At 42.3% G+C, this 20,571-nt stretch overlaps 1 protein-coding gene across 1 annotated transcript in view; it reads right to left on the reverse strand.

The window, feature by feature from the left end:
* Positions 1 to 12,779: 12,779 nt before the first annotated feature.
* Positions 12,780 to 20,571, reverse strand: part of YES1 (YES proto-oncogene 1, Src family tyrosine kinase) — a 55,081-nt gene continuing 47,289 nt past the window's right edge. Inside the window, exons 9-12 of the mRNA XM_075744266.1 lie at positions 17,140 to 17,216; positions 16,627 to 16,780; positions 15,920 to 16,051; positions 12,780 to 15,108 (exon numbers count right to left, since the gene is read on the reverse strand). Coding sequence (XP_075600381.1) covers positions 14,900 to 15,108; positions 15,920 to 16,051; positions 16,627 to 16,780; positions 17,140 to 17,216 — 572 coding nt within the window. The 3' untranslated portion in view covers positions 12,780 to 14,899. The remainder of the gene's footprint in view (positions 15,109 to 15,919; positions 16,052 to 16,626; positions 16,781 to 17,139; positions 17,217 to 20,571) is intronic.

A 20,571-nucleotide genomic window follows, 5' to 3' on the forward strand; every position in this document is an offset into this window, starting at 1 on the left:
TCGCTAAGAGGTGCAGAGTAATGGTTTTCATCAGGTACAGGTTTTGGCAGGGATAGAGTTAATTTTCTTTCTGGCAGCTGGTAGAGTGCTGTGTTTTGGATTTAGGATAAGAATAATGTTGATAACACACTGATGTTTTTAATTGTTGCCAAGCAGTCAAGGGCTTTTCAGCCTTCATACTGCCCTGCCAACGAGAAGGCGGGGAACAGCTGACTCAAAGTGACCAAAGAGATATTCCATACCATATGACGTCATGTTCCATTGGCAGCTGGGGGTCTTGCGCAGCATCAACTTCAAGTGGTGAGAAATTGTGGTGTTCATCACTTGTTTTGTTGTTGTTGTTGTTATTATTATCATCATTATAATAATTTTTATTATTATCCTTTTTTTTATTTGTCCTATTAAACTGTTTTTATCTCAACCCATGAGTGTTCTCACTTTCACTCTTCCAATTCTCTCCCCCATCCTGCCAGGGGGGAGTGAGCAAGTGGCTGCGTGGTGCTCAGCTGCCTGCTGGGGTAAAACCACGACAATCTGTTTAAGCTCACCTCTTTCTTTTTTCCCCAGCAGGCCATTTTGGAGATTTCTGGAGGGGAACAAGCATAAATATGAAATTACACGGAACAACAACTTCTCACCCTCCAGATTTCATCACTACGATTGTCCCTCCAGCCTGTCTTAGTCTTACAGGCTGGTGGTGTATTCCTGAGTGAGGTACTCCCACCAAAACTGATGAGACAACTCAAGGGTTAGTAAGATGGAGGGTACCAAAGTCCAGCTTTGAAGAAAAGATGACTTACCATAAGGTTCTTCATCTGATAGCACATCAGTAATATATCTTAAATCCATGCAGAATAGCAATTGTTTGGCAACCTGATTCAAGGATGACATATAAAATAAAAAAAGCCTAGCATAATAAAACAGTACGATGAAAAAAAGATTAAGTAATGTTAGTCACTTAAGGAATGGCTGTCAATCTCTTCCCTATTTCTCTGAAGCAAGCAGGGAGTTGAGACAGCAGATCTAAACGTTCCCCCCCCCCCCAAACCACCTCATCAGCCTGTGTTGCACTGCCAAATGTGCAAGTGTGTGCCTAATTTCATGGCTGTGAGTAGTTGATAATAAACCCTTTTCAGCTTCCTTTTAAACTCTATCCAAGCAGGAGTAAAACATTAAACAGGAAAGACAAGTCACACTTTTCAGCTGTCAAATTAAGACAGAGAAGCACCCCTGTTGTCACACCTCCTGCTCTCAGAAAAGGAAAAACCAGGTTATTTTAGAACAGGCTCTTTTAGATCTTAATACTGAACATAATTCCCTCAAAATGACTGATCACTTCAGCAAAGAGATCAACACATGAAGTCCAAGCATTTGCTAGCAGACAATGGTAGCATATACAGTTCAATTGCTGAGTTTTTAGTTTTCAGTAAGGAGTTATTTTTGGGAAAAAGCCCCTCGCAATTAAAAAAAAAATATTAAAACAAACCCCCAAGTATCCAGACTTAAAGAAAAACAACTCCTTGGCCAAATCATAAACAAAGACCTACAGATTAAAGCACAATCTTTAAGTACACGGCTCCCTATTAGCAGTAGGCATCAGTTCCCACTGCCAGCTCTGACGCTAAAGCTGGACGAGATAAGCTGTACAGCTTCCCCAGAAGAGGGGCTAGTTTGCATCTCTGCGTGAGGAGATGGTATGTTGGGAGGCAAAGACATCTCTGAGCAGAAAGTAACATCCATTGCCAAGGAAAGAGCTTCTGTCTGAAATGAGCTGTAAGACCATTTTAGTTGGGCACCAACTAAAACACGTACTCTTCTAATACAGTTAAAACCAATAGGTCCTAGTTGCCTTTGGACTGGAAATATAAGAAGATTTCCTTACGATGTCGACTAGTAACTTCCACAGAAACTAGAAAACAAAATAAATTAAATAACTGTAACCACATGTATGCCATAAAAGAGTTAACATGCAGATGCTTTTTTCTTTATGAGGAAGTGTTACAAAGTGCAAGCATGTTTACATTTAGCACACAAGATTAATTACTGACACCAAAGCAATGTGGTTCTCAACCCGAAGCAAGAACATCTGTCACTTTCCCCTGAAAATCATTAAGGACGGTGTATCCTTCTTAAGCTGCTTTCATTATGGAAGCAATATCATAGGGTGATTATTAAAAAAGGGAAAAAAAACCACACCACATACCAGCTATCTGACATGGTGACCTTCCCTCCAGCCCCCTCCCTTACTGGAAACCACCATCATACAAACTACTCTTTTGACATATAAGATGTCTCTTTCTGAATTTTTTGATGAGCCTCTTTTTGGGACTGTATGGACTTTTCGGGACTCTCAGACTTCAGCAAGCTGAAGGTAGTGGATTACTTTTGCAAGCAATGATACATGAAGCCTTAGTCCAACAGAGCAGAAGTGAAGCGAAGAGTGGATGCTGGCAGGCCTGAACTGGTGGGACTCAAGCCCACTCTCCCTTGCAAGCTTTACAGTTGGGGTAGCACGATGGCATGTCCCCAGCCACTTGGCACATGAGCAGGTGACTCCAGTTAATGCTAGCTACAGCTTTTTGATGTTTCTTTCCTCTTAAATCAGCAGACCTGCAAACATCAAGCATGTCCAACTGTGCCTGTCAGGATGTGGCCACAGCAGCATTGTACCACGTGTTATTTGTCCTCCCGCAGGACAAATAAGGGCTAGTTCTGGACTAGGACTGCACCATACCAAGGGTTTTAAGCTCACAGAGCAAAAGGCCAATTTCTGACTGTCACGACCTGAAGGGTTACCTGGCCTGCAGGTGTGGAGATCACCACCATGGGTTTGTAGGATTCTGTAAATGCAAGGACATGGAAGCTTCATGTTTAAAATTTCTCTACTTTATTACAGATTACCACAAAAATCACCACAAGCAAGTATACTACCACAGAAGTCACCACTAGCAAACATACCTATGATTAATAAAATGGCTATGAATGAATATATATTAAGCTACTACAAATTGCTATCAGCAATCAGTAATATAGTATCAATCAATAGTATGTTATCAATCAATAATAGCATCAATCAGTATTGTAGTACAATCAATAACTGCAGCAGCCAAGTAGCTATATACTATTACAGATTACTACAGTTTACCATTAATGAAGCAAATTTATGAACAATGTAACAGCAGATATATTTATGACAGATTACTTACATGAATATATATACTATCGATATGAAGTGAATTAGACAGATTTCAGAAGAAGCCAAATCATCCCAAAAGGGGGGGAACAAACAGTTCCCCAGAAGAGGGGAGGACAGACCTTCGGTCCCTCCACAGAAGAGGGGAGGACAGACTGAGCCAGTAAGACAGCAGGCAGAGTCCTGCTTCCAAAATGATCCATGTCACAGACTGTTTTCAGCCAGGCGTCCCTGGGGACAGCCCAAGAGCTCACAGAAAGTTTGTGTGGGATTCAACTGGGGAGTTCACATAAAGAGAGAGGCTCCATTTTGGATAAAAATGAAGTCCTTTTTATATCACAGAGACATAAGAGGGAGTAGGACATTTGAGCAGCCAATAGATGCTGTTAATTTCTATTTTTCACTTGTAACAGCTAATAGATGATGCTGTTTTCAGTTCCTTCAGAGCAATTTTATTTTTTCAGACTGTTTTCCACCTTCTCAGATGATAAATTGTCATTACAGTGCCTTGTTTCACACTTATCAGTGGTATCTGTGGATGTCTCTGGTTTCTAGGTACCCCAGCTGCACTTCAAAGAGGCCAACTGCATTTTTCAAGGATGTTTTTTTATAGTTCACAGTGCTAGTCCCCAGGCTTGCAGTCCCCAGGCTTGCAGTTCCAGGCTTTTTCTGTCCGTATTTTTGAGCAGACAATATCTTTAGTTCAGTAATTTCCCTTCTAACCAGGCTGCCTTTATGGCTGCTCACATCACTGACTAAATAGGTTATTTTTAATATCCAGTGACATGCTAAGTATATAAGATTTGGCTCCCAGATCAACAGCATATTCGGTAGGCAAGTGGCTAAAAGATTAAAATCTCAGATTAAAATCTCCAAGTAAGAAAGATGAAATCAAGAGAAGGGCACACAGAGAAGCATCTCTGGCATAATAAGCAGGGCTAGGCAAAAAATCTTTGAGAAATGCCAGAGCTCCAACAAAATGACTCTGAAATGTTCTGACCAATTCCACCACTAAGCTCTGTGCAGCTGCTGCAATTTTCCATCCTGCAAAAATTAAGCATGTGAAAGTCTCCAAGAACTCAGTGATGCCTGTACTTTATTTGATATTTTAAAGCTAAACATATGTATAAATTACTGCAGAATCAAGACCAGATGTGCAAATGAGGGCAAGCAGGAGCAGGGAATCTCTCTGAATTAATGATCACTCGTACATTAAGATCCCATGTGTGTTACCTTTCCCTTTTGCTTGGCCCACAGAGCATTCAGGACAGCAGCTATGGCCAAGTGCACAGCACCCTTCTTTAGCCCAATCTGTTGAGCAAACCAATGTACATCCACCAGTGTCATCCACACTGGTCTGATACTCACCGATGTCTCAGTTTCTGTTAAATGATATTTTGTTTGCCAGAGATTAAAAGACAGCACTGTTGATAACACAGCAAAGGGAAAAGTCACTGAGAGTGGAAAAAAAAAAAGAGGAATCTATATTGGTTAAAAATTACAAAAGAAGTAGATACTGAAATGTGCAACTTAGCTCAAATACCCACCTGGAACTCTCTGAGTGGTCCCTTTCACACCGGCTTGCCTTAGCACCAGATATGTTCCCAATTTCCAAGAATAAAAATGGAAACATTTTGTGAAAATGCACAACTTATATGCTTGTTACTATCCTTTTCACAACAGCACTCCCAATGCATCTTACCTAGCAGAGCTGCCTGTTGCTAGTCAGCTCTCTGTAGAAGCCTCCAAAGTTGTTGACAAGTTCTCCCGTGTCTCTATTGACCATGTGAATAAAGAAAGCCTTGACAGCATGTACGATGGCAAAGCACAGCAGAATTTACTGCCTCATTACAGCCAAATGCCTGTAACAGAATGACTGCGGCGCTTTTCCTCCACTGATCCTTCAAGAAGTAACCTTTTCCAAGTCTATGAATTTGAAGTACCAGCATGGAACCGTTCACTTTGCACCCAGATCTGCATGGCCACTGTCAATCCAGTTGCATGGCCATGTTTTATCTTATACTTGCCTGTTTCCAGATGCTGATCTGTTGCTCAAAAAAATTGATAATGACAAAGGGCTTTCAAGATGAAGAGTTGCTCCTGTATCACCTCCCACTCCACAGAGGAAGAAAAAAGCCACCCTAGACTTGCAGCCCAGAACACTGGTAAGGAGACAGAGGCCATCAGTTGACATCTCCTCTGAGGGGAACAACATTTCTATAAATGAGAGAGCCTTTACATACCATCCCTTTCAAGCAACTGCTGCATCTCCCAGAGCTGTTTTGGTACTTGCAGTCACGTTCAAGTTCTCATTTCCTCATAAGGCATTCTGTTTCTGGCAGCAAGATAATGGCAGTTGTGGTCCAGCTGTTTCAAGTTCCCGAGACTCAGGGCTGAGGCTGAATTTTGTTTTTCTCCAGTCCCACATACCACTACTCAATGTCAACATATATTCCCAGCAAGGGTTTTTGTCAGGGTAAACCACACAGTATCATGTCTAACAAACTGCAGAGTGTCACAGAAAGGACAGACACAGTATGAAGCCTTGTGCTAACCATCATTTTCTTTAGCAGCATGGAATAAAGAGTCTAAAGAAATATGAGACCATGAGTCCAATGCTGTGAGGTCTCCCATCTTCAGGATATTTGCTTGAGATCTGAGACACCAGTGTCTGAACCTCAGTTTTGTAAAAAACTTTTGTGTGATTCTGGCTAAGACACTTTATTTGCCTGTGCCTCAGTTCCTCTGCTGTTCTTACCTGCACCATGGGAAGAACATCCCATTGCACTTTCCTTGGATGTGATGAATCACGTACTGCAGTGGCTGAGGTCATTTATGTATCTAGGCAGGTTGTACCAAGCATATTTCACTCATCACGACAGAATGCTGTTCAGCATCTTATGTTGTAACAGACCAGGTGATATACAGACTCAAATCTTAGGCTGACTAAAGATAATGGTTTATCCTTAAAAAAGCTTAAATAACTGAGTATGTACTTGCCACGTTGCTAAGTGATTTTTAAAAAACTGTAAACATTTCTGTAAGACACAATTGCAAAGGTAGACTGAAGGAGGAAAAGACATGATATCATCAAGTCACAGGTTTTATGGGCATTCAGCTGATTGCTTAGAGTTTTTTGACATATTCAGCAGTGTCAGAGAAACACCAGACTTGACTGGCAAAGAAGGAATCACTCATTCTATGGTCTAGGGCAATGACTGGCTGAAAGGGCCCTAGAAAGCCCTTCTAAAGCACTGCTACAAAGCAATTAGATATGGAAGTTATATCTGGTACGAGCAGAGAGCAACAAGAACCTCAGAGGAACTCGCGCACATGCTCTCTGGGCACTGCTCGTGGAACACCACCGCAGCTGCATCCTGTCGTAACAAACTCTTTGCCTAACAAAAGCCTCTTGCCCACCTGGCCATGTGTACCATGGTGTCTGAGATGTGGCAGCCCAGAGAGCTGGGAAGGTGGATGCCACTGACAGTTGCTGCCATCCTCAGAAGCTGAGGTCAAGTTCTTACCCACATGTCGGCTGCCTGTGTGGTGACTAGCTGCACCCCAGGGCCACTTGGGTTCGCCCCAGGCTGAGCGTGCCAGGGGCTGGCAGGGATCTTATCAATACTAATAAATATCTAAAAGGCGAGTGTCAAGAGGATGGGGCCAGACTCTTTTCAGTGGTGTCCAGCGACAAGACAAGGGGCAACGGGCACAAACTGGAACACAGGAAGTTCCATCTGAATATGAGGAAAAACTTCTTCACTCTGAGGGTGACCAAGCACTGGAACAGGCTGCCCAGAGAGGTTGTGGAGTCTCCTTCTCTGGAGATGTTCAAAACCTGCCTGGACACGATCCTGTGCAACCTGCTCTAGGTGATCCTGCTTTAGCAGGGGGGTTGGACTAGATAATCTCCAGAGGTCCCTTCCAATTCCTACCATTCTGTGATTCTGTTTCCAAGCTCAAGCTCCATGCTGTCTGCACATAATGATTGATACACCAGCTTTGTGGCAGCCAAATTGCTGTGTGGGGCCCACAGACGTTACCCAGGTTTTTTCCATTTTTTTGGAGTAGCTCAGATGTCCATTGTGGGGCACAATGGGAAATTTACTGCAGGCTTTTCTTAGGAAATCACCTCTCCAAGCTCAAGACCAGGAGCCAAGGTTGGTAGGCAATGCTAAAAGCTGCCCATCTGAAAGGAAATTCCAGTAGACAAAATGCTAGATTCTGGCTGCTGCTTGGTCATGGTCTTCAACTTGATCCTGGATGAGTCAAAATACCTCTTCTCCCCTTAATTCGCCTTCCAGAGATAATGAAACTGATCTCATTTGTGAAGTGTTTGAGAGTGAGAAATGCTATATATTAGGTAATGAGTTGTTGGGTAAGATGGCAGATGCCTTGGAAAACCTTGAAGAGAGATGCTGCGTATCAGTAGATTTCTGCCTGTTGCCTGGCATAAAGAGTGTCAGTCTTGGGATGAAGAATAAATGAGGATTGTGCTATTTTGTTGATAAATCAAGAGCATTTGCACAAGGCTGGGTGGCCTGTCAAAGTGGATGTGTATCTCACTAACTTCCTGAGTGCCATTTGTCATCCCCAAGCTGCAGAGAGGGTTGTTCCTTCCTACGTTAATGATCAGTTGAACTCAGAGGGCGTATTGCTTGCTAAGTATACACGTGCTTGTTCTTCAAAACACTTAGTAGCAGTCTAAAAAGGCTGAGGCCATTCTAATGACAGCGGCACCAGAGATTATATTTAGCCTATTAGTAATCTACTAAGCCCACTGAAACTATTGATTGAACTGCAGTTTCATACGGAAAAAAAAAATCTCCCCTTGCAAATGGTAGTCCTTTGATAAAAGTGGCAAGATTAAATACACGGCTTTTGATACAGTCATCTTAACAAATAACAGTAAATTAAAAGGTAAATATGGACACTAAATTTTGATTGTACTTGCAGTGTTTTAGCACAATGGAAAGAATATACATTTACGCTAGTCATAAGCCAATTTGAAAGAAAGAGTGAAGATGGTAATATAGAACAAATTCAAAACTCCAGTGAAAGTGATACGGATCTGACTCTGCTTTAATACGGCTGCTCAATTTGCCAGGCACTTTGTATTTAAAAAAAAAAAAAAAAAGTTACATAAGGCTGCTAAAGGCTTCTAATCTTTAATTCTGTGAATTCTTATATGTGTTCATGCTATTACTGCACAGCTGCATGATGGAGAAATAAAAGCTGGTCAGTTATGGTGAAGAGCGAGCACCTAGGCTAGAACTGAGAGGAGAGAGAGAGGTAGGTAGAGGTCACAAGGGATATAAGTTATCTAGTGCCCACCTTCCACTCTTAGAAATGTGAGCCAACACTCTTGCCTTTTCTTGGGAACTCTTCAGAAGGGCAGAGCCACGGACTTGGCCTCCTTGCCAGGATAGAACAGGGGCTGCAATCTAGCACCATCGTTCATTGTTCAACAGCACACCTTAAGCATTTCTATGAGTGGCGTATTCCACAATTGCTGGAGGAGCACGGAGCCATCCTCACTGTTTTCATGATGAAGCAGTCAAATGATTAGATGTTCTCCTTATTTGTGGCACTTTTACCATAGGAGTCATGCTGAACTGAGATTTATCCTTTTTTGTTTTTGAAAGAGCAGAAGTGCTTCCTCACCCAGCAAATACAACCCTGGTGCTTCCAAACACGGAAGCCAAAAGAAGAATCGTCAGCCACAGAGCCCCTGGAAGGCTGTCCCAAATATGAGTAAATGCGGGGGTATTGACTACATGGTGAATGCAGCAGCTGGCACACGTTGACGTCCAGGAAAAAAGTGAGTTAGCATGGGATGGATTTTCAGGGCCAAATGTAAGATGCACACATCTATCCATTTTCATATCCATTTACTCATCAGTAGCCTCAGCTAGAGACTCAATAACCTAGCAGCAGGGCACAAAAGAGAGGGGTAAAGTGCTCCTACTGAGACTAGTTTTACAAAAATAGGAATGCTTTCACAGCAGCCAGCTTCAGTGTTGGTACACGACTGATTCATCAAAAGTGCTTGTACTCAGGTTTCCCTTTGAAATTTCCAGTCTGTTCCTCAGGCTCTGTCGAGTTTAACTAGATAACTGTCCTCTCTCCTTTAAGAAGAACAAATCAAAAGCAACACCATGGCAAACGTGTTTCTACTCATTTATGGTAAATGAAATACTAAGAGGAGATGGACAATGGTCTGTAAAAGCACATGGTGCTATGAATTCTTTGACACCCCCCCTGACAAGAGCAGTTATTACAATTTGACAAAACCCACACCTTTAAATTAAAAGAGTATGTTAAAGATAAATAACCAATGTGCTATGTAAAAGAAGCAAATGTTTGCATGCAGAATTGTCAAGGAAAATAAGCTGAAAGAGTAGAACCAGTAAAGAACATGGGTGCCATGGTGCAATATCTGTTAAGTTCCTAGGCATTCCATAGCCACATGGAGAGGAGGGGAACTTAACCCAAAATCCTATCTCCACATACACCCACTAGGAAAACGATGCTCTTGCCAGTGTCTGAAATGCCACCACACTGGGCCAGAGCTTCAGAAGCAAGCATCCATGGCAGGGGGGTTGGAACTAGATCATCTTCGAGGTCACTTCCAACAAAAAAACATTCTATGATTCTATGATACATTCTACGATCCCTGTCAATTTGGGTTCCAGGGACCTGGTTAGGACCTCCGTACAATTTTTTTTACTAAGAACTGATCAAGGGTCACTCTTACAAATGACAGCAGAGTGATGTTCTTTTTGCACTGGGACTCTCCAACTAGTATCAAGTGGCCTTGCTCAATTTCCATTGCGCACAAGGGAACAGATGCTCCTCAGTTCCGCTATGGTTCTACCTGCTTTTGAAAACACAACAGAGAGGATGTTGTAGTTTAACTGCAGCCAGCAGCTAAAACCCACGCAGCTGCTCACTCACTCCCCCCCCGGCAGGATGGAGGAGAGAATCAGAAGAGTGGAAGGTGAGAAAACTCTTGGGTTGAGATAAAGACAGTTTAACAGGTAAAGCAAACGCCACACACACAAGCAAAGCAAAACCAGGAATTCATTCCCCACTCCCCATGGGCAGGCAGGTGTTCAGCCATCCCCAGGAAAGCAGGGCTCCGTCCCACGTAATGGTTACTTGGGAAGACAAACCCATCACTCCAAATGTCCTGCCCCATCTTCTTCTTCCCCCTGTTTTATATGCTGAGCATGACATCACATGGTATGGAATATCCCTTTGGCCAACTGGGGTCAGCTGTCCCAGCTGTGTCCCCTCCCAACTCCTTGTGCACCCCCAGCCTGCTCGCTGGTGGGGTGGGGTGAGAAGCAGCAAAGGCCTTGGCTCTGTGCAAGCACTGCTCAGCAGTAACAAAAACATCTCCATATTATCAACACTGTTTTCAGCACAATTCCAAAACATAGCTCTGTACTAGCCACTATGAAGAAAATTAACTCTATCCCAGCCAAAACCAGCACAGAGGAGAACAGACGACACCTGCTTCCCTCTGCCCTGTGAAGGAGTGCAGAACTTAGTACTTCAGCCCCTCACCTCCAGCCTTCCATCTTGCTCCCTTTCCCTCCCCTATGCTAAGGGAGAAGCAGGGAAGCTGTTGACATTTCTCCCCCCTAAGAGTCAGTAGGGAAGAGCGCGGAGCAAAAAGGGAACCTGGTCCTAGAGCAAATGCTGAAGCCTGTGGCTGCAGGTGAAGTCCTGCAGTGGGTTCTGCTCCCCACTCTCAACCACCTAGCAACCACCTGTATAAGATCCAGCAGCAATCCAGGACTCTAGATCAGAGCCCAGGTTTCCCACTCAAGGCCATGATACCAAAATTAGATACAACCGTCCCTTTCCCATCTACTGTCTCTTCCCACCCTGCCTTGAAAAGGCGCCTGCCAGAGATGCACATGATGAGGGTCCCCAGCCTCCTGCCGTGTCTGCAAGGCCAACAGTGGTCTTGCTCCTGCATTAGGATCAGGCTGAGGTAGGTGCAAGATGTGCTGCTGTGAAGGCACCTGCACTTCTAGGCATTTGCACAAGTACAGTCCAAATACCTACTGCACAAGCCCACAGCCATCATGTGAATCACAATTCTGGACTTCAGCAGTTATCCTCCCAGTCCTGCTTACAGTGGGTGCCCCAATCAGTGATGCAAACCTAGTCTTAAATTCCTTAGCGAGGTGTGAGAATTTGAATCTCCTGTTTGCCATGTACTGCTGACCGTGAGTGCTCCTGGTTTAAACCCAACGCGACTGGTAGCTTAAGCGGTCTTGTGTGTTGGGGGAAAGATGGCACAAATACAAACATGTACAGCATCTTCACAGAAAACTTAAAACTGAGAAGTTTAGTGGATTGAACAGGTCCAAATAAATAATAAAAGTGGTAGCTCATTAAGTTTAGTTTTGTTTACCTTCATTTATACTTATTCCAGCTGTGGATAATATGTTTTAGAATAAACAGTATTGTGGATGACTACGGATCAGATACCATTCCGGCTGTTTCTACCCATCAGCAAACTCTCGGAGACTTTCTTTTTAAAAAAAAAAAAATCAAGGCTGCTTTTCAGTGGTAAGAGCTACTGCCAAGCCTACTGAAATGACATTTCAGTGGTTGCAAGGATAAGAACACACAAGGTTCTTTTCATAATTCTTTATGCTACAATAGAGATGTACTTTATCTAAACAGGAGGATTGTAGTTCGGAAGTTTACTCAAAAATAGTATAAGAATATTCTTAAAATACTACAGCTTGAAGCAAGGCATGACAGAAACAATCTGCAGGCCTAGCATGTGGAATGGGTATCACAACATTCTGATGGACAACAGAGGGAGTACAGATTACCAGAAATTACATTATTGTTGTCATTAAAAATAGTAAAACATTAATTACATTACAGGAAATACTAAAAATACAGTAAACTTTGCCGTTTGTAGGTTCTGTAAGAAGAATGGTTTTAGTGCTGTATTAGTTGTTATCAAAACTCAAAACAGTCCTAGCTCCTTAATCTACGGTGGCACTGTCTACACATGTCAGGATTTGCGGTTCGAGTTGTACTGATCACTGAGACAGGTAACATTCGATGAAGTTGAGACAAAACATCAGCTATCGCAAGAACAAATGTATAAAATTCCCTGAAAAAATGCACAGAAGCAAATGGTGGCTCCTAATGCCAGAGAAAGCAAGAGAGAGGAAACACATTTGCCCTCCAGCATGGCAGCAGCAGACAGCTGAGAGTCCGTGTTGGACTTGCCCTCGCAAGAATCCCAAGTCTGTCTGTCTGTCTGTCCGTCACGGGGGTTTAGCTTTAAGTCTAGACAGACTGTGGTTCTATCCCATTCCTGCCAAGGACTTCTGAACAGCTCTAGAAAACGTCTCCCTTTCCACAGCACTAATGCACCATGAACCAAGCATCTTGTATGAAAGTACACTAAAATAGTTTATAGAGGATAAAAATACACCCAAAACTCATGAAGGTTTTATTCCCCTCTATATGAAAGCTACTCTGCTTTTGTCCCCCTCCCATCTCCTCCCCCCTCCCCCCTCTTTTTCCTCAAATAAGCAGATGCAATCAAGGAGAAATTTATTTTGAACCAATTCTGCAAAACAGTTCAACAATGCCATACTTTATAAAAATACTTAGTTACATAATTAAACTTATTACTATTTATATAAAAAGTGTGAATGTGAATTTTAAACTCTGTTAGGGTAAGAACCACATCAAGGTCTTCAGGTGAAACAAATAAATTTTCATAAACATACAAACTCTTTTGGAGAAGTCTTATAATACACAACCATTTACAATGAACACGTTCATTAAGTTAGTGTTTTATTCCTTTACTATACAAGTGTTATTACAATGAACTGTTCCATTCAGTAATTAAAAATCCAAACAATGCCAGTGTCAGTTTTGGCATTTTTTGTATCAATACATAAACTTATATGATTGTGTTATTCATTTTAAAATATTTAGAAAAATTAAAATTCCATTGTATTTTGGGGGGTTTTTTATTATTTTTGTGTGGGTTTTTTGTTTTGTTTTTGTTTTCTTACATAAAGCCCTTTTAAAATTTGATAACCACAGATGTACACAGGTCATGAGTGATGATGAGGGAAAATGAAAAACGATGGCACTGTTCTTACAAAGATCTGTTTGGTAGTTGAATTCAATGTAGTGTAAACCCACGAAGAATGTTAAGTTTAGTACCAGAACTATATTACCAGCTTTTCTGAAATTCATTTCTTGGATAGCTTTACAATGATAATATGAATTCCAACCTGGTAGCTAAGTAAGAGTTTAGTGTTTCAATATTAAAGTACATAAGCTTGATCAGAAATTCAAGAACCTCATGCAAATTGTTGAGTAAAAGACATGATGTTATTGCTTGATATGTCAGTAGCCAAAGAAAATAAATCTAGATGTAGTGTCAGCTGGGCTGAATGCCAGCAAATTTCAATGTCACTATATTTGGACAATATTAAATATATTTCATCCCTTTATTTTTTTTAAACGTTCACATTTTCTTTCATTTTTTTTTAGTTAAATAATTTTGTAGGAAGAGCAGAAATGGGAAGAGCAACTGCGTATAAGTGTGTCTTAATAGTCAAGAAAAAGTAAAAGTGCAATCAAATCCCTGAACTAGTGACAGCTAGCATTTGTGGCACCCACCCTTGTTAACGCATATAAGCCACATAGAACAGTACCAAACCTGTCTCTGAAAAAGGACTAAAGAGTGGCCATTTACCAGCTTCAGTCTTGCTTTCCTGGTGACCTTTGTTTAGGTAGTCTTCCCATACAAAAGCTCGCTGTTGGATTGGAGCTTAAGAGATTAAAGGCTCCCCCCCCTCGCTGATTGTATTACATAGCTTCAAGTTCAAATATCATCATACTTTATCAACACCATTTTATAAAATATTACCTCATTTTCTAGTTACCTTCATTATTCTTAATTAGCTATGCAGAAAGAAAAAAAGAAAAATCTCTCATGCTACTTTCCAGTTATATTAACACAAATATTAACACAGTGCATTATGCTCTCTAATTTCACTATTGAGGTCTACCATTTAGATCAAGTTTGTCAGTCACTGTTCCAATTTCTCTTTTAACCTGCCTACCCTAAATTAAGTCCATGCAAGAGGAAGCTTAAAGATCAAGACTATATATCAAATACAGTTGTACCATCTTTTCTGGGGAGGGGGGACTGGGGGGGCACACATACGTAATTTTGAACACAGGGAGTTTTACGGAACTGGAATAGAATTGCTTGGTCCCACAAAGTTCTTCTGCTTTAAAAATGCCTTACCCCAAGATCGCTTTATTTCCAGACAATTCCCTCTTTAGTAGAATGATTATCAAATGTTGGGGAAATAAAGGATTTGAAACATTGTTTTTTCCCGCTATTGTTCACACCAACACTCATTTTTCTACCCCGTATTTTCAGTAAGCTTCCTTTGGACCCTGAAAATAAGTTGGAAAAAAGGAAAAAAAATAAAAACATGTCATTGGTAAATTAGATTATAACACTTAAAAAGTGGTTTTGTGCAACTGCATTATGAAATTCCAGTTTGCCATTAAGAGCATGCAAAGTAGCGAAGATTTTCTTTCCTTTGATTCCTTATAGACGTCAGGAATTCTTTGCAAGTCTTTACATTTGGCAGATTTGTGCACGTTATATAGACTGTTGGCTTATAAATTGTCTCCAGGCTGGTACTGTGGTTCTGTAGCAGTAAAGTAGTCCTCCAAGAAAGACTGTATATATTCAAATGTTGGTCTCTCATCAGGGTCCTTCTTCCAACACAGTTTCATTAACTCATGGAGAGACTCTGGGCAGCCTTGTGGGCAAGGCATCCTATAGCCACGTTCCACTTGTTCCAGAACTTCCCGGTTCACCATCCCTAAAAGGAAAGCATTTTAGCTCTGAAAGATATTATGCAAGGAACAGTTTCCCAAAGCTTTTCAAGTGTCTCTCCAGCCACAATACATGTGAACGTAACATAACAGAACCTTTCATGGACACGCTTTATGATGAGTGATTTTTTTTTACTTTTTTTTTTTTTACATTTTGCATTAAATACATTTTCTGAAAATTATTTCATTACACTGGTTAATTCCTCAACACCTGGTCCTTCTGCCATTTGTACGCTTTCTCATTTGTATACTTTCCCACTGCCTTAGGCCTTTCCTTTCAAAAAGGAGAGTCAAGCACAAATACCTTCTGCCTGTCTTAGGTTCCATTCAAGGACCGCTTCATTTGAAATTAGGCCAAGAAAAAGACATTTTACACCTAACAGAACTCCCTTCCAAATTCCAGTCACAGCAAAATATCTGACAAAATAGGTTACATATGTTTAGTTTCAAAAACTGTCTAGCAGGTTCACTCTTACCGATCCTCACTGTAGCTGGGAAAATGTCAACAGTAGAAATTTCAGGGAAGATAGGAAAACATAAGGATACCTACTAATCTGAAATGAACTATCAGTCACATTTACAAATGCTACTATCTTAAAACACTTTAAAAATATATCACAGTTGATCTGTAAATAAAACAAAGTAGCTGTGTTAACAAAGGAACTAGTGAAACGCGCCTAAATTTTTGTCTGTGCTTGTCAACTGTGGGCTCTGAATGACGGCAGAAAGTACAAAAGCTAACTTCAGAAGCACAGAATACAACAAAGAAAAGAAAAATCTATTAAATTTTCATCTTACCTGGATATGGCACTCTCCCCTTTGTTACTAGCTCTGTCAGTAAAATTCCAAATGACCACACATCCGACTTGATTGTAAACCGACCATACAATGCTGCTTCAGGAGCGGTCCATTTAATTGGAAATTTAGCTCCTACAAACATTGGAAAGGCAGATACTCAATTTTCCCTTGCTTATGCATCATTTACTTACACTTCAAAATCTTTTAAAAGGAATACCGCACTCAAAAAATTTTTACATTTTGCTTTGTTGACAAAATTTGAGTTGGTTTAGTATTTTAATATTTCAAACTGGAAACCAGTTTCAAACTAGGGCAGCAACTACTGGCTACAATTTTTGGAAGCAGCTAAGACATCTGGGATTCTTAATTGAGTATGTTTCAAAAAAGTGGGACGCTCTTCAGAATCTGATGAGCAACCTCTCTGGAATCTCAGCTCTCTGCAAACTGTAGCAAGTTTTACCCGAAAAAAATAACTAAAAGCGTTTTTGGAAAACATAAGCAAACCGCCAGATAATTTTGAACATTAAAAAGTTTACTAAAATTGCACTTAGGTGAGGGGGACACGTAAACATAGCTGTGAAAGCACCTTATATGCATAATCTTTATTCACGCGGACAGAATACACAGATACATTCTGCTAAATGTAATAGTTGTAAGTAATTTGAAGGTAACTGGTCTTATTTATTCAGTGAATAAATTGGTCTTACCTTGTCTTGCAGTGTACTCATTGTCCTCTATTAACCTTGCTAAACCAAAGTCTGCTATTTTACACACAAGATTGTCTCCTACAAGAATGTTAGCTGCCCGGAGATCCCTGTGGATGTAGTTCATTCTTTCAATGTAAGCCATGCCATCAGCAATCTTAAAAATAAAGTTTTATTAAAAGATTATTTTTCATGACTATGTACATTTCTCCCAAACACTAAGCTGTACCCCTTCATTTTAGCTCTGTTCTCATTGTATAAGTACAGGAAGTGTAGCACAGCAAGAGCTTGTGACAGCACTGATTAGAGTGTGTCTGCCTATACAGTATCTCCTAATTGGGAACTAGACTATTTCTTTTTACAAATTACAAACCTACATCAGAAGATGTAAGACAGAACAGCAAACAATAGCCAGAGCATTCAATATTTATGCTTAGTTGATGTCTGGTATCAACTAAGAGTTTTAAATCTCTTCTCTAAGCACAAAATACTGTTGTCTTGGTTTATACAACGTACCTGAGCAGCCATGTCGACCAGCTGTGGGAGTTTTAAGTATTTCCCTTCTCCTTCTTTAAGGAAGTCTAGCAAGCTGCCTGCAAAAGACGACACGTTTCGGGGGGGGGGGGGGGGAGGGAGGGGAAAAACCCCAAAGCATTAATTTGACCTGAAAACACAATTGAGATTTTTTTTTTTCCTAGACATTATGATTTACACATTCATCTCCCCAAATCTGTGTTTGAAAATCTGTCATTTAACAGAATACATGACTACGCCTGTAGTTGACTCTGCCCTGACGACTCATTGGTAAAAGTTTTATCCAAGTGTTTTGGAATCCACTTCAATAATTCAGATAACTGAACACAAATAAAACAGACTGCCACTTGATGATTGTATGGCAACACATAAGGATTTTTCCCAATATTCCTGGAATCAACGCCCTTCCTAGCTGGACTTTTTCTCCACAGTGAGATTTGTAATTAAAGAACAAAAACCCTCCCATCCACTACTTAAATTTTTCCACCAGCTCCAATTATATACTAGAGAAATTATTCTGAAATGGTTGCTTTTATTTTGTTGCTTTTTCTTCCTTACAGGGGATAACAAAAGTACCTTCCATTCTTCACAATACATTATCTTCTCCCATTTATATAATGCAATCATGTCCAGAACATTACAACATGAATAGTATTTGAAATCACCTCCAAAATGCCAAAGGACCTGCGCTCCTTTTAAGACAGTAATCTCTACACGCATGGAAAAACTTTGTCTCTGATGTAACAGCTTTCCCTACAGGTGTTATGCTGTAATGGTATAGGAACATCATCTCTGTCTTAAGAAATTGGTGAAGACTGACAACTAATCAGTCCAATCACAGTCAAAATTACAACAAAATTACAAGCATGGCAACGGTAGAGAAAAAACCCGAAACACTGAACTGCAGATCTTGCAGTGGATTCACGGCTGTAGCCGTGAATTAAATACCTCTGATGTGGTTTTAGTCACTTGCTATGTTTTTGCATTGAAAGTAAAAGTGTGGCAGGCCAGACCCATGCTGTGCTGCTGTTTGGTGTGTGTGTTTGCACACACTTTTCCCCATCTTGCTTCATGAGCTCAAAGGACTGAAGAGGAGCAAAGAAGAAAAGGAGAGTTATAGTCGTAGGAGACTCCCTTCTGAAGGGTACGGAGAGCCCGATATGCAGGGCAGACCCTCCTCTCAGAGAAGTCTGCTGCCTCCCCAGGGCCCGTGTCAAGGACATTGCTAGGAAACTCCCCAGCCTGGTACAGCCCTCTGACTATTACCCACTGCTGCTCCTACACGTGGGTGGGGATGAAGCAGAGACACGTACCACAAAAGCGATCAAAAGGGACTTCAGGCTCTTAGGACAGTCACTGAAGGATTCGGGGCTGCAGGTAATACTCTCCTCCCTCCTTCCAGTTAAGGGCAGCAATGTTGGGTGGAACAGGTGGATGCAGTCCATAAATGCATGGCTCCATGGCTGGTGTCAATGCCACAACTTTGGGTTCTTTGACAACGGGGCAGCCTACACGGCACCGGGCCTGATGAACTCTGATGGGATTCATCTCTCTTAAAGGGGGAAGAGGATCTTTGCCCAGGAACTAGCGGGGCTCATTGACAGAGCTTTAAACTAGGTTCAGAGGGGAAGGAGGCTAACATCAGGCTTGCCAGTGACATGTTGTGGGATGATGTGCCCAGGTTGGAGGGACGGGGAGCTGGCGAGGGCCCTCGGCCTGCTGCTCAGAGATGTGCGGGATGCACTACAGTATGCTCGAAGCCTAGAGGAGATGAGTTGGGGGCTCCGGATGCAACAGCAACCAACGGGGTAACACTGGGAAGATACATCAAAAGAATTACAGCCACACCAGCCAGTAAGTCAGCCTCATTGGGGGCACAACTGAAATGCCTCTACGCGAACGCATGGAGCACGGGGAATAAACAAGAGGAGCTGGAGACATGTGTGCCTGCAAGGCTATGACATTATTGGCATTACAGAGATGTGGTGGGATAGCTCCTATGACTGGAGTGTTGGGATGGTAGGGTACAGGCTCTTTAGGAAGGACAGGCAGGGCAGGTGAGGAGGGGGCGTTGCCCTCTACATCAGTGACCAGCTGGACTGCATGGAGCTCTACCTGGGGATGGATGAGGAGCTCATGGAGAGCCTATGGGTCAGGATTAAAGGGAGTGCTGGGGCAGGGGACATCATAGTGGAGGTCTGCTACAGGCCACCTGACCAGGGAGACCGAGCACATGAAGCCCTCTATAGGCAGATAGAAGCAGCCTCATGCTCACAAGCCCTGGTCCTTATGGGGGACTTCAACCACCCTGACATCTGCTGGAGGGACAACGCAGCTGAGCGCAAGCAATCCAGGAAGTTCCTGGAATGTATCGATGACAACTTTCTCCACCAAGTGATAGAGGAGCCCACGAGGAGAGGTGCCATGCTGGACCTTATTCTCACCAATAAGGAGGGACTGGTAGGGGACGTCAAGCTCAAGGGCAGCCTTGGCTGCAGTGACCACGAAATGGTGGAATTCAGGATCCCCAGGGCAGTGAGGAGGGCGTGCAGCAAGCTCACTACCCTGGATTTCCGGAGAGCAGACTTTGGCCTCTTCAGAGATCTGCTTGGTAGAATACCATGGGACAAAGCCCTGGAAGGAAGAGGGGCCCCAAGACAGCTGGCTAATATTCAAGAGTCACCTCCTCCAAGCTCAGGAGCAATGCATGCCAACAAAGAGGAAGTCAAGCAAATCCACCAAGAGGCCCCCCCATGGATGAACAAGGAGCTCCTGGGCAAAGTCAAACAAAAAAAGGAAGCCTACAGAGGGTGGAAGCAAGGGCAGGTAGCCTGGGAAGAATACAGAGAAACTGTCTGAGCAGCCAGGGATCAGGTTAGGAAAGCCAAAGCCCTGACAGAAATTAGTCTGGCCAGGGATGTCAAGGACAACAAGAAGGTATGCCAGTGATAAAAGGAGGATGAGGGAAAATGTGGGTCCCCTCCGGAATGAAACGTGTGACCTGGTTACCCAGGATTTGGAGAAGGCTGAGGCACTCAATGATGACTTTGCCTCAGTCTTCACTGGCAAATGCTTGAGCCACACTGCCCAGGTCACAGAAGGCAGGGACTGGGAGAATGCAGAACCGCCCGCTGTAGGAGAAGATGAGGTTCGAGAATATCTAAGGAACCTGAAGGTGCACAAGTCCATGGGACCTGATGAGATGCATCCGCGGGTCTTGAGGGAACTGGCAGATGAAGTGGCCAGGCCACTCTCCATCATATTTGAGAAATCCTGGGAGTCCGGCAAAGTTCCCGCCAACTGGAAGAAGGGGAACATAACCCCCATTTTTAAGAAGGGTAAAAAGGAAGACCCAGGGAACTACAGGCCAGTCAGTCTCGCCGCTGTGCCTGGCAAGATTATGGAGCAGACCCT

This window comes from Balearica regulorum, chromosome 2 (assembly GCF_011004875.1).
Source record: "Balearica regulorum gibbericeps isolate bBalReg1 chromosome 2, bBalReg1.pri, whole genome shotgun sequence".
Classification (NCBI taxonomy): domain Eukaryota; kingdom Metazoa; phylum Chordata; class Aves; order Gruiformes; family Gruidae; genus Balearica; species Balearica regulorum.